This window comes from Daldinia caldariorum (assembly GCF_022478825.1).
Source record: "Daldinia caldariorum strain CBS 122874 unplaced genomic scaffold F4812scaffold_7, whole genome shotgun sequence".
Classification (NCBI taxonomy): domain Eukaryota; kingdom Fungi; phylum Ascomycota; class Sordariomycetes; order Xylariales; family Hypoxylaceae; genus Daldinia; species Daldinia caldariorum.
In genome coordinates this window covers 395,703-411,041 of record NW_025953043.1, presented here as the reverse complement: position 1 = coordinate 411,041, position 15,339 = coordinate 395,703, and the positions used below count along the sequence as shown (strand labels likewise).

Genomic DNA, 15,339 nt, shown 5'->3' with positions numbered 1-15,339 from the left:
GTCACACCGTCCCAGCAGCTCAGCAACGGCTGTATTATTCAGTACCGCTCGCCAACCCGTACAGACCCTCCCCCCCTTTGCTCCCAAATCCGTTTGCCCGTTGCCATCCGACACCATATCCGGCGCAGTACAGAAAGGACCATGCCCGTTTGCTCATCATATCGCTTTCGCGCGTAGTAGTCGTACAGAGATAAGAATAAAGGAAAAAAGTAAAAACAACAAATTAAAAAAAAAAAAAAAAAAAAAAAAAAAAAAAAAAAGAACAGCTTAATCCCCCCTTTCAAATTCGATATCGGGAAAAAGGTATCGGTGGTAGGTAGCTCGCTACCTTTTTTTCTCCCACCCTGACGAATCGGAACCCGGAACCCGGAGCCCCCCTCGTCTCTGCGCCGAATGTGCCCGGAAGGCTGCTTCCAAAAATAAAATAAACCTCTTTCGTTCCCCGGAACGCCGCGGTGAGATAATCTCCAACCAAAAATCCACCCCCCACCCTCCAAAAAATGATGCTACCTCTAATACTCCTTTAAGTGAGTCCCATATTTCCCTTTTCCGGCGAAGGAGAGGGGTTTGCTGCCATTTTACATCCTAAGTTCCGATTTGGAACAAGCGACATGAGAATCCTTAATATGAATCGTGTCCACCAGTGGAATTGAATGTTCTAACTGTTTCGATGAAGAGAGCCGCCGACTAAGGAAAAATATACAATGTGGTCGTAGAAGTATCAAATAGGGACACCTATGAGATACTACATATTTCGATGCTAGTGGAGAGTTCATCATTGCTCAGGCGATTTCCTATTCCGATTCTGCAATTCGATCGACTCGTGGTTCTTCGTCGAGCGTACGGATGCACCATTTAGCCTCGAGGGCGATTCGTCGTCGCTATCTTCGGCAAGGTCGTTGAGGCTGAAATCGCCTGCTGCCTGTTCCAGGTCGTATGCGCGCATCAGTCCTTCTCTATCGGAATGGCCCCGACTTCCTATGCTCATCCGCGAGCCTGTGCTTCGTCGGGCTTGCATGCTAAGACGCGTCTGCAGACTCGATATCATGTCGGTACCAGCAGCATCGGTGCCCTGTCCGGCAAGAATTTTCGTGCCGTTAGGATCGCGTCGGGACAAGTTCAAAAGGTAGACACCGGTGAAGGTTATAAGGAACCCGCAAAGCAAAGAAAGGGTATTGACAATATCGGTGGTGTTGAAACCAGAGAAGAGGATGAAGGAGGCGCAAAGGGTGGCAGTTGTAAACGTCACGTAGTAAAGGGGGTTAACTCTGCAAACAGGTTAGCTCTGTCGATAGGCATTAAAAAAATATAGGTCGTGGGCCATACATCTGCGTGCTAAACTGGCTAAGCGCCTTGTTGAAGTAGTTCATCTGAGTAAGGATGCAGAACGCGGTGAGGATCATAAAGACGTAGGTTGAAGCGTGAGTGAACTGGTTGTGGCCCGCGAAAGTGAGCTTGAGCGCGATACCAAAGGCCTTGACGGACATGACCGAGACGGAGCCGACAGTAGAGCAGATGGAAAGGTAGATCAGTGGATTCTTCTTGCCGTGAACCGGCGCAATCTTGTAGATCATGACAGTCGCGAAGATAGCCACGATGGCGCAGTACAGAAGAAAACCTTATAATCCCTATTAGTTCACGTCCGGATAAGATATTCTCTTGCGCTGCTGCTGTGCTCAAACTCACCAGGTCTAATCGCATAATTAAGGATTTGATCGATAGTCTGGATGTCCTCGTCGGGAGGTGCGTGTAGGACGATGATGATTGCGCCCAGCAGACAGATAGCACAGCCCAATTTTCCCAGAGTTCCCAGCTCCTCTTTTAAGAAATACGATCCCAGGACGGCTCCGATTAGGACGGAGAGAGCACCTAAAGGTGTCACCAAGATAGCTGGAGCGAAGGCGTATGCGGCGAAATTACAAATCTCTCCGGTGACCACTTGGAAGAATTATATGTTAGTTTATCAAATCGCCGATGGCTTCGATGAGGCGATCCTTACTGGTTACCATTCCAGCCCACCACATGGGATTCCGTAGGTAGATGTAACCTTCGCCAGAGAAGCCATGTTTTTCCTCTGCTTGTATCAATCCCTATGTCATATTAGAATAGGGGTTTTCTTCCAACAAGAGATCGAAGCACAGCTCGACGCCGAGTTATTTGGTTTGGGTTTACGGTACCTTCTTCGTTATTACAAAGCTCGTGCCTATTCGGAGAGGATCGTTAGTTAGTTGATATATCTTTTAAAATACCCTATCAACCCATACTCGAGGGACGTACCAATGGCTAAACTTGAAGATATAGCTAACGCTAATCCGATGTATCTATTCGATAATCCAAGTCAGTTTCTTTGTTATCGACGGCAGCAAATTTCGGCATAAGCTAGCAACGGGACGCAATGTCACGGCGGCGAGCCTCGAGGGGTGATCCGTACTTCTCATCTAACATCATCATTATGACGGATCTTTAGCTGCGACGGAAATCGCAGCGTTTAAGGAAATATGGGGGAGGCGAGTTTTGTGGTAGGAAATAGATTATGGCGGTCGCAAGAGTAGACAAGATAGGCTCGCACCGGGCGAGGGCAAGCAACGAAAGTTGAGTTTAGAGTAAGTCAGGTGGTCCGATTTGCGCTTCGATCAGCGGAGATGCCACGAATACCCGAAAGGAATGATCGGATCGATTGCGCGCCTTAATCGAGAAAGGCCCTGTGTGGCTGAGGATCGCACGTTTTTTTGTTTAAAAAAAAAGCGTCGCTTAGTAGAGATGAAAAGCCGAGGGGTACATTGACGAAATCTAAATCGTATAAGAAACCAATACGAGGAGAAATGATTGTTGTCTTTCTTTCTTTAGAAAAGAGTGAATGCCTTATTTCATAGTTGGTTTTGGGGTTGGTTTGGAGTGGTTTAGGGGTTTCGTGGTTAAGTTGGTGTTGATGTTGATTCGTGGTGATTTTACAGGCGAATTTTACAAACGGAGGGTTTTTTCTTTTTTTGGAAAGCTTGTTCCTTTCTTTTTCTTTGACTCTCTTGTAACTGGAACTCCAAGCCTACTTCGAAGTGGCAGAGTGGGAGGAGGTACTGGGGTTTCAGAAGAAAAAGTACGGGGTACTTCCATGGCAGCTAGCCGCTTAGAGATGCCTCCAAGCTAGCCACCCTGGCTTATCCTGGACTTATCCTGGGACTTACCCTGGTTCAAGCCGTTGCGCAGGGGCGTTATCGTCCGGTTACTGTAATTAGAGATGCGCTAACCCGAGTTTTACGCCCCGTATTTCGATCTTAGTATGTACTTAGACTGACTAAGGGAAACTTAAATAATCTTAGGTACCTCCTAGGTAGGTACCATGCATACTTATCCGACTACTATGTACATAACGCAATCGCATGTACGAGATGCAGCAGCAGCATCTTTCCAACCCTTTTCTTCAGTGGATAATAATTGTTTAGGTACCTAAGGTAATTCTATAAATTACCTAACCATGGGTGAATTTATATAAAGTGGGCTAAATGTAAATGCCATACATTGAGTTACTACCTAGGTAGGTACCTAGGTATCTTATGCATGTTCTCAGGTCTTACGGCGGACCCCGAAATGTACCTTACATAGTACATAGGCAGTACACATATCTTGAAACCTTCTTGGATGGAATTTAAACCCGCACGTAAGAATCTTGGAAGTTTGTTACCACTTGCGCACACTACTACAAACACTGTACTGTAGATACTCTTTTTTCTCTTAGCTAGACCCACCCGATGAGGCTGTGCCTCCCCTTCTTCCCACGTTCCCTCGCATCCGTATAAAAAACTGGTAGAACACGTACGCAATAAACCTCGATTGACCAATTTCGACTAGTGGGTTTGTGTATATTTCGAGGCTTGTGCTCAAAATGAAATAAGGAAAAAACATGGTTCTTTCGAAGCCTGTGTGGGAACTGAAATCTAAAACATGCAGCTTGTTTCTTATTCCTAAAAGGTTGATCATCTCCAATCCTGTCCATCCGTCTATTAATCGATGGCCAAATTGGGATGGGAATATTGAAAAAGCTGGATATCAAATACCAGTTCTGGATCTTAATCTGTACCTGACTGGTACATGCATCATTAACACGTTTTTGCATATTTTTTTATAAGGAGGCGCAATATGCTGACGGCAGAAATTAGCCGTGTTCGTGATCTGGATTAAGATGCATTTGGAGATGACGACGCGTCTCCACCTCACCTTAAGCTACCTAGTACCTACTACCTCGATAAGTACCTATGTGTATGTGTATCTCTTATCTTTTTCATCTTACATCTAGAAGGAGTTAGGGTATCGTATCCCCGAAAAAAATACGAAAATAAATACGAAAAAAACAACAAAAAAAAAACATTGATATTGTTCTGCAAAAGCGAACGTAATGTGTATTGCTACGGAATCCGTGATTATATTTATCGGAACCTAAAAGGTCCATAACCAAGCCACAGCAACAGAAGGCATCTCCTATTCCACTCGTCGAGGGTTGAGCTCGACTGGATTGGGATCGCCATTGAAGCTTCAGCTTTCTTCCACAATACATAAGCAACGCGGCGCCGACTCTTCACTGTTCTTGTATGGGCAGTCATATAAGCAGCCATGTCGTGGTGGCTTCCTTAGTATGACACTTGTACCGGTATCCCCCCTAGATTTTACCCTTTCCGAAACTCCTAACATCTTCGGAACCTAATATCCCCCAACATAGCGCGCGTCCCTTGCTAACAACCGTTGAGCGCCGTGGGTATCAGAAAAGAAAAGTAAAGGGGTCAAAAATCGAATTAAGGAGTCCTCATCACCGTATCGGCTCGCGACGGATCCGTCGTGTGTATCCTTGCGGGCTGCAACTTTTTGTCTTCGTTATCAAATAAACTTACCATTAAAAATACCTGACCGTTTCTAATATCCCTCGTACCTGTATGTTAGTATGTCGAAATCAAACTACGTCCCTGGGGCAGAATCGCGTATCTGTAGGTAGACTGCAAATGTGCGAGTTCGACATCAGCTCATTAGTGATGCGTCCGAATATGTTGTATGTCGGAAAAGGGGGGGACAGAAATAAAGAGAAAATCGGGTTGGAACATTCGGAGAAATCATGACGGACGACGACGCTTGACATCTGGAGCAAGTTAGCATAATAATCGGTGACCAGGAGAATTGAAGGGTCCGCCGCTTACCGTTACGCTCAGTTGCGCCTTCTCCCAGGTCAGAATCTGACCGGTTACGTTTTCCAGATATCGGAGACACTTGTACCGTTACCTTGGGGACCGCAGTGGATTCATCCTGAGCGTCTTCGTCTTCCGACTCCCACGTGATCTCATCATCAACTGGCACCTTAAGGGTTGCCGACACGTTGATGCTATGGTTCAAAGTGACATCGTTGCCAGCCGCAACATCCTCTCCATCATCATCCGAGTAGTCGATTTCGTCTTTATCGTCGCCGTTCAGGGTGGCAGTGGCGCTAGTAATATCGGAGTTGGGAGCGTCGACTGTTCCGTTCGTCGGTGATGGATGCTGATCCGGATCATTACGTTCGGCTGTGGCAAAAGCATTCAGCTCGTTCACAGTCTCGTTTGTATCATCGTGCCGAAACCCGTTTAGTTGTTGATCTTGAAGTAGTTTCATGTTAGTAACTCTTTGCAAATTTTTGAAAGACCGAAATTCGGGAATGAAAAAGTGCTGTGTGGTACGAGAATTTGTTTGAAAGTCCATATTGTCCTGGTCAATCTGGAAATCGAAATGCTGCTCAGTTTGGACGGTACGATCAGATGAAGCTGCCCTCATGCTGTCAAGATGCCGCCAACTAGCTTCCATTTTCCTGATTTCATCCGTAAAACAGTCATCGCATATGCAAGTTCTGGTTCCGGTACAACGAGTAGAGAGTGAGGGGTTGAAAGGAGAAGTGTGAGAATTACCCTGCTTCGTTGATGAAAGGTCTAGTTCGTCATCAGAGAAGTCAATCAGGCCGTCCGCTGTAGTTCCATCGGCATTGACGTCTGCGTTATCATTCGGGTTGCCTCCGGTCTCTCCAGCTTCATCGGCTTTTTTGGCTTCGGGGTTTTCAGCCCCGTTAAACTCGTCGGCTTCCTCGGCTTCGCTAGCTTCGTCAACAGCGTCATCTTCGCCTGCTGGGTCTTCAGTGGTGGTACCCACGACCGAGCCATGTGCCAAGGGCGAGTTAGACTCGTCATTATTTTCAGCTTCTCCCGCATCATATCGGTCGGCTTCGTCTGCTGCGGGACTGCTCTCTTCATAGTCATAGGCCTCATCTTCTTCGCCAGAGAGCAAGGCATACGGAGAGTGGCCATCGAAGTCGCCAGCTTTCTCTCCATCGATTGGCGTATCTTCTCGATATATGGCAATTTCGGAAAGGCCGCGGCCGGCGTCTGCGCTATCTTGGAGCGCCCTAAAGCGTTGTTTACAATTAGGCCTTACCATGAGATGTGTGTAGAGATCTGGTGCTGAATCTGCTACGTCATTTTTTACCAGCCTGTCATATAGGCTTAGGATGTCGCCAAACGTGAATTCTTCTAGTATATCGGCTGCCGAGGACTATAATACTGTTAGCTCGTGTCAAGAAAAAGGTGGCATGAAAGGTCAGACATACCTCGGAAAACTCCAGTCCCAAACCATCTACGTGCATGACCAATTCGTCTAAAGGAGAAACTTCCTCTGAAATGACATCTCGCAGACTTGACAACAATTGGCCGAGGGGAAGTTCCAAGGCCGCCATGTCACTCAAAAAGTACTGGTTAGGATCATCGGCTTCGGATTTAGCGAATAGCCTGTAATCCGTATTACCGTAGGAGATGTACATCTCGTGGCGTGTAGCAATAGAAAGAGGATGCTCTACAAAAGTTTTGCTAGCATCGGATTCTTTCTCATCACGAACGGCAACCTCGTACCCTTCGGGCTCGGAATCGTGTTCATCCAACCGACTTTGCGTATCATCGGCATCAGAATCTCTAGTCTCTTCTTTACTGGGGTCTTGATTACTAGATTCATGGTCATTGGCGGGCTCGTCATGCGAGTCGCTACCTAACTGATGCTTAGGATCCCCTACGTGAGGAGGATCTTGTTGCCCCGCTTCTTCCTGCTCTTGTTCGGCAGGATTTTCTATTGTGAATTCATGATTAGATGGTATAGGAGCAGAAGGCGGCTCTTCATGCTCTAGAGGGTCATCATCATCGTCATACCCAATTTCCGATACATCATCACCGTTACCGTTGGCTTGATGTGATTCACCTTCTTGAGCTTCGTGGATATCATTACCTTGGCTGGTGTATCCATTTGGGTGAGTATCACTATTATCCGTATATTCGTGTTGCTTATTGACAGTCGATTCCTCCGTAGGCTCTTGGGGAATATCATCAGCAGGTACGCCTTGCTGTTCGTGATACGCATCCCTCGCCTCCAGTTCTGGCTCGACGTTATTATCGATTACGTCAAGAGCCTCTGCATTGGTGCCTTCGACCTCGGCCACTTGCAGGTCTTGGGTGACTACGCTGTCCCCCAGAATGATTTGATTATCTGGAAGTAGATTGGTATCTGTCGTGTTAATCGCATCGACCTGACCGGCTTCTACTTCGTCAGGCTTGCTAATAGAATAGGACGATGATTCTAACCAGCTCCCTTGGTCGTTGCCAACATTCTCGGCGTTGACATTACTGGCGTCAATGGTCTCGGTAAATTCAACTTCAACAACAGCCTCAATATTCTCTTCGCGGGAGACATTCTGTTGCCATAAGTTCTCGTCGGTGTCGCCGAGATCAATCTCAATGTCGTTGGCAGCTGCCACAACCTCGTTATGGTTAACGTCTTCAGCATCTACGTCTATCATACCATACGACGCATCATCTCCTTCGGCCATTAGCTCATCTCTCGTGTCAGAGTTGAAATTCGGGATATCTTGAATTTGGTCGAAATCTGCCAGCTCCATGTCCTCATCAGGTTGTCCGACCGCAAAATCTAGATCTATGTCGATATCTTCCCCAAACCCAGCATGACCGAAATCGGTCGTTATCTCCATTTCTTCCCCAGGCATTTTGTTTAGAAGGCTTTGAATACAAGGCTATCTTTGAGGGAATCTTTGTGGGAATCTGAAATTGGCGTTAACGGTAGAATCCCTGGGAAGGGAATGAGAGTAAATTCTGATATGTCAGATTGGCAATATCGTGTGGGTTAACCAATTCGTGAGGGAAATAGGCACTAGGGGCTTAATAGCAGTCCGTACGGAACAAAGGGGTACGGGAAGCCGGGTGAAGAACGTTCTTTTTCCGGAAAGAAAGAGACTGTCACTCCACTTGCTCAGTGTTTTAGAGCCCGCGCTAAGCTTACAATAATATGTGGCAATAGCTTCGCAAACGCGGGGCACAACTGCGGTCGGGAATTTTGACGAGGCTTAACAGTTTGCCACTATTCCTTTACGTGCTTCGTTGTCCTACTATGAGACGTGTCGGGGCTAAAAGCTCATCGATTGATGGTGAACGCCGTAGGTAATGTGGACGGTTTGGAGAAAAGTAAGGATCATTTGTGGTAAATCGAAAGTTCACCTATTAAAAGATCGATTTTTCCCACGAGGCTGTGGTAGATGCAGTAGATGTGATCAATGTGACAGACGCGTCGTGATGTAGGCTTTCGTTGGTTCCTAGGCTGCCTCGTAGACCACGATCCTTTGTTAAGAGGTAGGTATGGTACGTTGGAAAAGTGTCGGAAGCGTTGGGACAACAAGAACGGATCAAGAATATTAAAGTACCTAGATGTAGGAAAGTACGAGATAGTCGGGCGTTGTTGCTGTTGTCTGTGATGAATCTGAGGTAAAAAGGATATCGTGGTGATTCCAAAGTGCACGTCGCGTGCTTTAGGCGGGATTTACGAAGCGTATTGTACGAATTACGAAACGAAGGACGGTGCGATTCCTCGTCGAAAATATGTCAAGAATATGACGGACAAACGACCAGTCGAAAACTTTAAATTCAAAGTTTGGGGTTTGCAATATTAAACTGAGGTCAACAGGTCGTGGTGAAAAGAGGAAAAAAAAAAGGTTGAAAGTCGTAAGGTATAGTGAATTAAAGATTTAAAACCAGTTCGTTCTACTAGTCATCATTTCTAGATTGACGAAAAGCACGCCGCGAAATACCTAATAAATTTGGGAAGGCTATTAGGTAAATTTGGGTTAACAGGACCCCACCTGCCGGACAGCTGAACCTCCCGCAGCTGATTAGGCAGGCACGAAGTATTACTATGTACTAGAGTTAAGCAGGTGAAGAGGTGCATGTACCTAGGTACCCTCTGAGCTGGATAAATATCGGAGAAGCAGTTTCAATCAGCCAAGTTCAGACATGTGGCTTGACAAGGGGCACCAGTGAATTAATTGGCTTGATTGTAGAACAGCTGCTAGCCTCAGGCCCTTCAGCGCAATACATAGTACTACCAACATGTATGTACCAACTCCCAAATTGGCAGCATAACTGGTCTCAACTTAGCCTTAGCATAACTCAATTCATTGCCTTTTAATTCTGCAGAACAGAAATTCCAACGTCTCTGCAGACGCAACACAGAAAACAAAATGGTAATGATGATTTCCTGCTACTCTGCTGCTCACTACATTTGGTAGCAATCTCTCTAACTTATACCAGGTCGTCCTAGCCGCATCCATATGTACTCGAGGCGGGAAAGCTGTCCTCTCCAGGCAGTTCCGCGAGATGCCCAGATCGCGAATCGAAGCCCTCCTAGCATCCTTCCCTAAGCTTGCTGACTCTGGCACCCAGCACACCACCGTAGAGCAGGACAATGTTCGATTCGTCTACCAGCCCCTCGATGAGCTTTACATGGTCCTCATCACCAACCGCCAGTCCAACATCTTGCAGGATATCGACTCCCTCCACCTGTTTGCTCAGGTAGTTACTAGCACTTGCAGAAGTTTAGACGAGAGGGAAATCTTGAAGAATGCCTACGAACTACTTAGCGCATTTGACGAGCTGGTTTCGCTGGGTTACAGGGAAAACCTTACTATTAGTCAAATCAAGACTTTCTTGGAGATGGAAAGTCACGAAGAGCGCATCCAGGAGATTATTGCGAGGGTATGCCTTTTGTCTACACGAAATCTACATCCATATCCACATCCACATTTCTCTGCTGACACCTATATAGAACAAGGAACTTGAAGCAACGGAGGAGCGCAAACGAAAGGCCAAGCAGCTGGAGTTGCAACGAAAGGAATCCGCGAGAATGGGCCGTCCTGGTGCGCCTCGAACGCCGGTATACCCGACCTATACACCTCCTACGCGTCCCACGCCCGCAGATACCTACGATACCTACGAAGCTGAGAAGAACAAGACACATAAGTATGAAAAACCCATAAGCTTGTTGGGGTGCTAGACTGACACGGACACAGGACAACGGTTATGAAGGGCAAAGGAATGCAGTTGGGTAAGAAGTCTAAGACCACAGACATGTTTGAACGTGTCCGAGGAGATATGGGAGCCGAAGTAGACGAAACACCTCTCGCACGTGCTCCTCCCACTCCGACTGCTGAGCCTGCAGCCCCACGAATCTCGTCGACCCTGGACCGCGATGCGATCCACGTAACTATCAACGAATCTATCAACGCCAAATTGTCCAGGGAAGGTTCTGTAAACTCCCTAGCCGTCACTGGTGATTTAAGTTTGAAAATCTCGGATCCCAGCTTGACCAAGATCAAGCTCGAACTTGCCGCAGTCGCCTCCCACGGTGCCCAGTTCCGTACGCATCCCAACGTCGACCGTGGCCTCTTTACGAGCTCCAAGGCTATTCAGATGAGCAACGTTGCCCGTGGCTTCCCTGTCAACAATGCTGTTGGCGTGTTAAGATGGCGAGCTACACCAAAGACCGACGACACGAGCGCCTTGCCAATTAGTTTCACCGTTTGGGTGAATAAGGGCTCGTCCCAACATTACACGATAACGGTCGAGTATGAACTTACCGGAGGTGACACCTTGAAAGATGTTACTGTTGTCATTCCGTACGTTACCAGCGAACCGGAAGTGACCAGCTTCGATGCTACCTACGAAGTATCTGGCGATAGTCTCGAATGGCACATTGGAACCATCAGCGATGACAACCCCAACGGATCGTTTGAATTTAGCGCGCAGGCGTATGAAGAGGACGAGTTTTTCCCTATGCAAGTTCGATTCTCGAAGACGGTACCTTTCGTCGAGATTGATGTAAGTACTTATCCCCCCAAGTTGACCCGTTCATCATGTTGACAGTCTATATAGGTGTTATCAGTTACGTTGGTGGAAGAGAATGAAGAGGTGACCTTCTCGAAGGATATTAGATCTGTCGCTGATTCCTATCTGGTCGAGTAACGATTCCTGGGGGTAGGACGTAATGAATTTAGCATGGAGCAACGGCCACCAAAAGGGGGAGGGGTTGAGACAGCATGTTATATAGAGCCATGGCTAGGTACCTAAGATAGGGCATGCTAATTGATTGTGAATGATGTTATCAATTTTATATCTGAATTAATATAAATCTACCTTGATTTATATAAGAGTGCTACTTATTTTATTTTTTTTGCGGATTTATAATTGAAGTTTATGAAAGTGGATGTCATAAATCATGTAAATCATGTATACCGTGCATAGATACCTAGGTAGCTTTTCAATACACTGTACGGTGCACCACTAAATAAAGTGGTTAAGCAGCTTCCCACACCGTTCGACCGCACTGTGGTCTCATTAACATTAACCTTTACAAAATCGTAGCAATAATACAAGGTGAAGCTCTCTCTCTGAATAACAACGCCAACTTCCAGAAATGCTACGCGATGATTAAAATTGAAATTCTTCCAGATCTTTCAATATTTCCTGGCCTAAGGAATAGCCATGCTTGAACCAATTGAGCTCACTCTCCACAACGACTTACGTCTCGACCCTAAGCCTCACAACGGCCTTCTCACTTATAACCCGACTATCGAACTCTTTGCCGGTGCCGCTGGATCGAGAACCCTCCAGATATGGCGCTCAAATGGTCAAGCTGTTACTAAAAGTACTCAACGTGGCGAGCGGGACACTGTCGAGGCTCTCCGCTGGAAAGCCAATGGTAAGTTTTCTTTTGCTTCCAGATGAGATAGTCATTGGCTTGTCAACTAACGCGTATCAGGCCAATTTCTAGCGGTTGGATGGAGCGATGGGGTAGTAAGGCTCATGGGTTTAGAGACCAACAAGGCGGTCCACCAGATGTCAGTATGCGAGACGGGCAAGTCTCGAATCACCTGCATCGGCTGGGCTCGCAACAACGCAGGGAAGCGCCAGAATTCAGCACCTGCATCTTCTACCATACCCTGGGAGGATATCATACCTCGCGATCTCTTTCCAAGCGGTAGGAAGGCCGCCGTAGACCTCCCTCGGGAGCTCACCTTTCTCGAGGTCGAGAGCGCCCTACCAAAGCTCAGTCCTTTACCCGCATCTGGGGGGTCAGGGTAAGGAGGAGCAACACTAGATACATCGTTTTGATAGGTGCCTTGCTAATAGCATGCCAGGGACGACTCGTTCGTATTTACCACGAGGGCGTCGTTGGAGTTCCTATTCCAACCATTCTCTCCTCACGACAGCGATAACGTCGATGTCATGATTGTAGGCACCGACGATGGGCAAATCCACGTCAGCATATATAACTCTTTTGTCATCGGTACATTTAGGTATGCTCCGCCACTATCTCACGGGAAGAATATCGACCTACAGCTATGTCACCATGCCTCTCATCCTGACTCTTCGACACACATGCTCGTGTTCAAACCGTCCGGAGAGACTAAGACGACAACTACCTATCTCGTGCCTATAGACCTGACTTTCATACACTCGTCACCCGAGAATTTATCTTTGTTAGCATCAAAAACGACTACACTACAAAAACTATTGAGATATGTAAAACAAGTGCAGATACACATGATACACGAGTGGCAGTCGACTCGGGAGCTCCCAACTCGGTTTTTGAACAGCATAAGCGAGACGTTGCGTGAATCAGGTAACTACGGCGAGATGGGTATCGGACAGGCATTGTACCATTCTGTGGTGACTGGACATACGTTCCCAGAAGTCAAGGAATGGTTAGTCGACCAACTAGCTGAACGGGTACGTATACATCTACTAGAAATATCAGCTCGAATTACGAGACTAAAAAGTAGCGTAGGGTCATAAACGATGGGACAAAGCCGTTTCATCAGGCCTCCACGCCCTTCGTAATCTTGTACATGAAAACTTCCTTCCGGCACTGGAGCGTGTGGGTATAATTCTGAGCCGTTTGCTCGGGATCGCGCGCTTTCACGAGTCGAAGGAAGAGCCTGGATTTACCAGCGCGCAAATTACCAAAATTATGGATATCGTGTCCTGCTTGATGCTGGTAGGAAATAAGATTCTGTTAATCGTCATGGAAGAGCTAGACCTATTCCAGTCGTTTTCGATCTGGCTTCGACACGAGATCGATAGGCTCGCGGCTCCGTCGGCGGTAGAGGAGCTCTCGGAGAAAGAGGCAACAATGGAACACGGAAAAGTACTCGCATATATCCAACAGTATATGGCTGCGAGTCCCTTGCGAAACCACTTGAGCAATGTCCCAGTAGAAAGCGCAAAGAGAAGTCGCCAGAAGGCTGAAAGCGGGAGCTCCCTATTGGAACTCCTTAGTAAACAGCTCAACAGACAGGAAACCAAGCAGCAGCCTGACGAAGATGCGTTCGCCCAGGTCGAATTCTTATATGGATATTTAGAAGGGAAGGCCGGTGCCATTTTTGAAGGCATCGCCGAGGCTGAGAAGCGAAGCGTGCGGTTTGGTGAACTAACCGCTATCAAGCTGCCGAGTAGTATCTCAAAGTTCGATGTCATAATGTCGGCTCAATTTAATGTGGTATGTCTATATCTGAGCCATTATTCATACAATACTAACGGTCTCCTTCAGGACAGAACCCAGGCACCAACATACACAGCTATGGTAACAGAAAGTGACAAGCACAGGGGTACGAACTACTAGCAAAAGTATCCATAACAGAACTGACTCCTGTTTTTAGTATACATTTTCCGAACGACCGTGAGCGTGCTAAATGGGATTAGTAGTGCTGCTGCAACTCAAGTCTCATGCATGGTCCTCGGTGAAGGGGAGGTTCTCGACCTGAAGTTTCTCTATAACGATAGCCTCCTCGTCCTATGGGCACAGAGCGGTAATTTAAGCCAGTTCATTCACATGTGATTATCACTAACTCCCAACAGGCCAACCGCTGCGCATTGTCAGAATACCGCACGCATCTGACGACTTAGGATATCAGCCATATACATCAGGCGGCAAGATAACGCCGCACGTTCTCAGCGACGAACAAGTTCTCAGCGCGTTTAGGAACGCAGTGGTGCCCTGCGAACCAACGTTTGTACCAGCTCGGATGGAAGTGAAAGAGGCTAGTTCCGAACGCGACATAGTGCCTATTAGGGTCTGCCTGCTTGGGAGCGATATGCAAACGTATAAAGTGTTTTCCCTGCCAGAGGAGCTAGTAAAATAGCCGACGAGATAGTTGCACGCCAATTGCCGAATAAGGGGCTACGATTCTAGACATCGTAAGACACTAATGATATATTATTGAAAGAACCCCCAAATGACTGCCCAAATGACGCTCTGTTTACTTCTGAAACGCCTGGGAAGTAAATAGTCGGTATAACGGGGCCAGGCCAATCTTACCACCTCGGTAAGGAGACTTGTTGCCTGGTAACCAGAATATTGACACATTCTTCCTTTCTCCCCCTTTTTCCTTCAAAATTGTGGAGAATATTAATAGATTTTGACCCATCTCGCGTGAACAAGTGGCTCAATTAGGTACTAAGCGACATCAAAAGAATTCGATCAAGCGAGACAAATTGTCTCGGGCCGGCGCCTTTGATCTCGCAACTATTCCCCCTTTATTAGTTACCTGGCACAGGTAGTCAATCATATGTGGTTCCAGAACTACTACGTGTTATCCCTCCTGTTAGGACGACCGAACGGCAACAGCTGAGACGCAAACGCTCGGGGCTGAGATATATGGGACTAATACTACCCATGCGGCTCCCTTGCATCCAAAGCCTAGATCACCGTTGGCGACTAGGCTATACTACGTACTTTGTAAGGTATCCAGTCTATGGACAACGGATACCACGAGGCATCCACGTGCAGTTTTGCGGGTCGCAGGATGTCGTGCCACGCGGTAAATCCATCCCGTAGTTCCACTACCCACCCAGAGTCCCACTCAGAGTCCCTGAGGCATAATAGTAACAGTGTGTAGTAGACTGGCTAACCGTAGACGATTGTACGGGCATTCTAAATTTATTTCTTTTA

At 47.0% G+C, this 15,339-nt stretch overlaps 4 protein-coding genes across 4 annotated transcripts; 2 read left to right on the top strand and 2 right to left on the bottom strand.

Annotated features, from left to right (window-relative positions):
* Nucleotides 1–484: 484 nt before the first annotated feature.
* Nucleotides 485–2,568, bottom strand: F4812DRAFT_360419 (DUF803-domain-containing protein). Its single transcript, XM_047931834.1, has 7 exons — nt 2,432–2,568; nt 2,278–2,321; nt 2,178–2,203; nt 2,000–2,090; nt 1,687–1,938; nt 1,327–1,618; nt 485–1,268 (listed from the first exon to the last, which is right to left on the bottom strand). Exons 1-7 carry the CDS (start codon nt 2,449–2,451, stop codon nt 776–778), a joined length of 1,218 nt encoding a protein of 405 aa, XP_047790582.1. The 5' UTR covers nt 2,452–2,568; the 3' UTR covers nt 485–775.
* A 2,225-nt stretch (nt 2,569–4,793) lies between these two features.
* F4812DRAFT_470889 (uncharacterized protein) lies at nt 4,794–8,047 on the bottom strand (the record flags this gene model as incomplete). The annotated part of the gene is made up of 3 exons (XM_047939029.1): nt 4,794–5,122; nt 5,181–6,555; nt 6,611–8,047. The coding sequence occupies 3 exons, from the start codon at nt 8,045–8,047 to the stop codon at nt 5,097–5,099; spliced, it is 2,838 nt and encodes a 945-aa protein (XP_047790581.1). The 3' UTR covers nt 4,794–5,096.
* Nucleotides 8,048–9,362: 1,315 nt separating this feature from the next.
* F4812DRAFT_426101 (uncharacterized protein) lies at nt 9,363–11,538 on the top strand. The gene is made up of 5 exons (XM_047933983.1): nt 9,363–9,574; nt 9,642–10,085; nt 10,156–10,349; nt 10,400–11,207; nt 11,262–11,538. Exons 1-5 carry the CDS (start codon nt 9,572–9,574, stop codon nt 11,349–11,351), a joined length of 1,539 nt encoding a protein of 512 aa, XP_047790580.1. The 5' UTR covers nt 9,363–9,571; the 3' UTR covers nt 11,352–11,538.
* A 185-nt stretch (nt 11,539–11,723) lies between these two features.
* F4812DRAFT_360272 (anaphase-promoting complex, cyclosome, subunit 4-domain-containing protein) lies at nt 11,724–14,589 on the top strand. Its single transcript, XM_047931833.1, has 7 exons — nt 11,724–12,087; nt 12,148–12,466; nt 12,527–13,118; nt 13,177–13,887; nt 13,939–13,996; nt 14,048–14,197; nt 14,247–14,589. Exons 1-7 carry the CDS (start codon nt 11,871–11,873, stop codon nt 14,528–14,530), a joined length of 2,331 nt encoding a protein of 776 aa, XP_047790579.1. The 5' UTR covers nt 11,724–11,870; the 3' UTR covers nt 14,531–14,589.
* The last annotated feature ends 750 nt before the right edge of the window (nt 14,590–15,339 follow it).

What these genes read in the sequence shown, in the direction of transcription:
- F4812DRAFT_360272 (XM_047931833.1), top strand. Translation starts at nt 11,871, where the DNA reads ATGCTTGAACCAATTGAGCTCACTCTCCACAACGACTTACGTCTCGAC. An exon ending in AGAAAGTGACAAGCACAGGG is followed by an intron (nt 13,997 to 14,047) that starts GTACGAACTACT and finishes TCCTGTTTTTAG; the next exon opens with TATACATTTTCCGAACGACC. An exon ending in CGTCCTATGGGCACAGAGCG is followed by an intron (nt 14,198 to 14,246) that starts GTAATTTAAGCC and finishes AACTCCCAACAG; the next exon opens with GCCAACCGCTGCGCATTGTC.
- F4812DRAFT_426101 (XM_047933983.1), top strand. An exon ending in TCCAGGAGATTATTGCGAGG is followed by an intron (nt 10,086 to 10,155) that starts GTATGCCTTTTG and finishes ACACCTATATAG; the next exon opens with AACAAGGAACTTGAAGCAAC. An exon ending in TACCTTTCGTCGAGATTGAT is followed by an intron (nt 11,208 to 11,261) that starts GTAAGTACTTAT and finishes CAGTCTATATAG; the next exon opens with GTGTTATCAGTTACGTTGGT.
- F4812DRAFT_360419 (XM_047931834.1), bottom strand. Translation starts at nt 2,451, where the DNA reads ATGATGATGTTAGATGAGAA. An exon ending in ATCTTCAAGTTTAGCCATTG is followed by an intron (nt 2,204 to 2,277) that starts GTACGTCCCTCG and finishes CTCTCCGAATAG; the next exon opens with GCACGAGCTTTGTAATAACG. An exon ending in GTGGGCTGGAATGGTAACCA is followed by an intron (nt 1,939 to 1,999) that starts GTAAGGATCGCC and finishes AATTCTTCCAAG; the next exon opens with TGGTCACCGGAGAGATTTGT.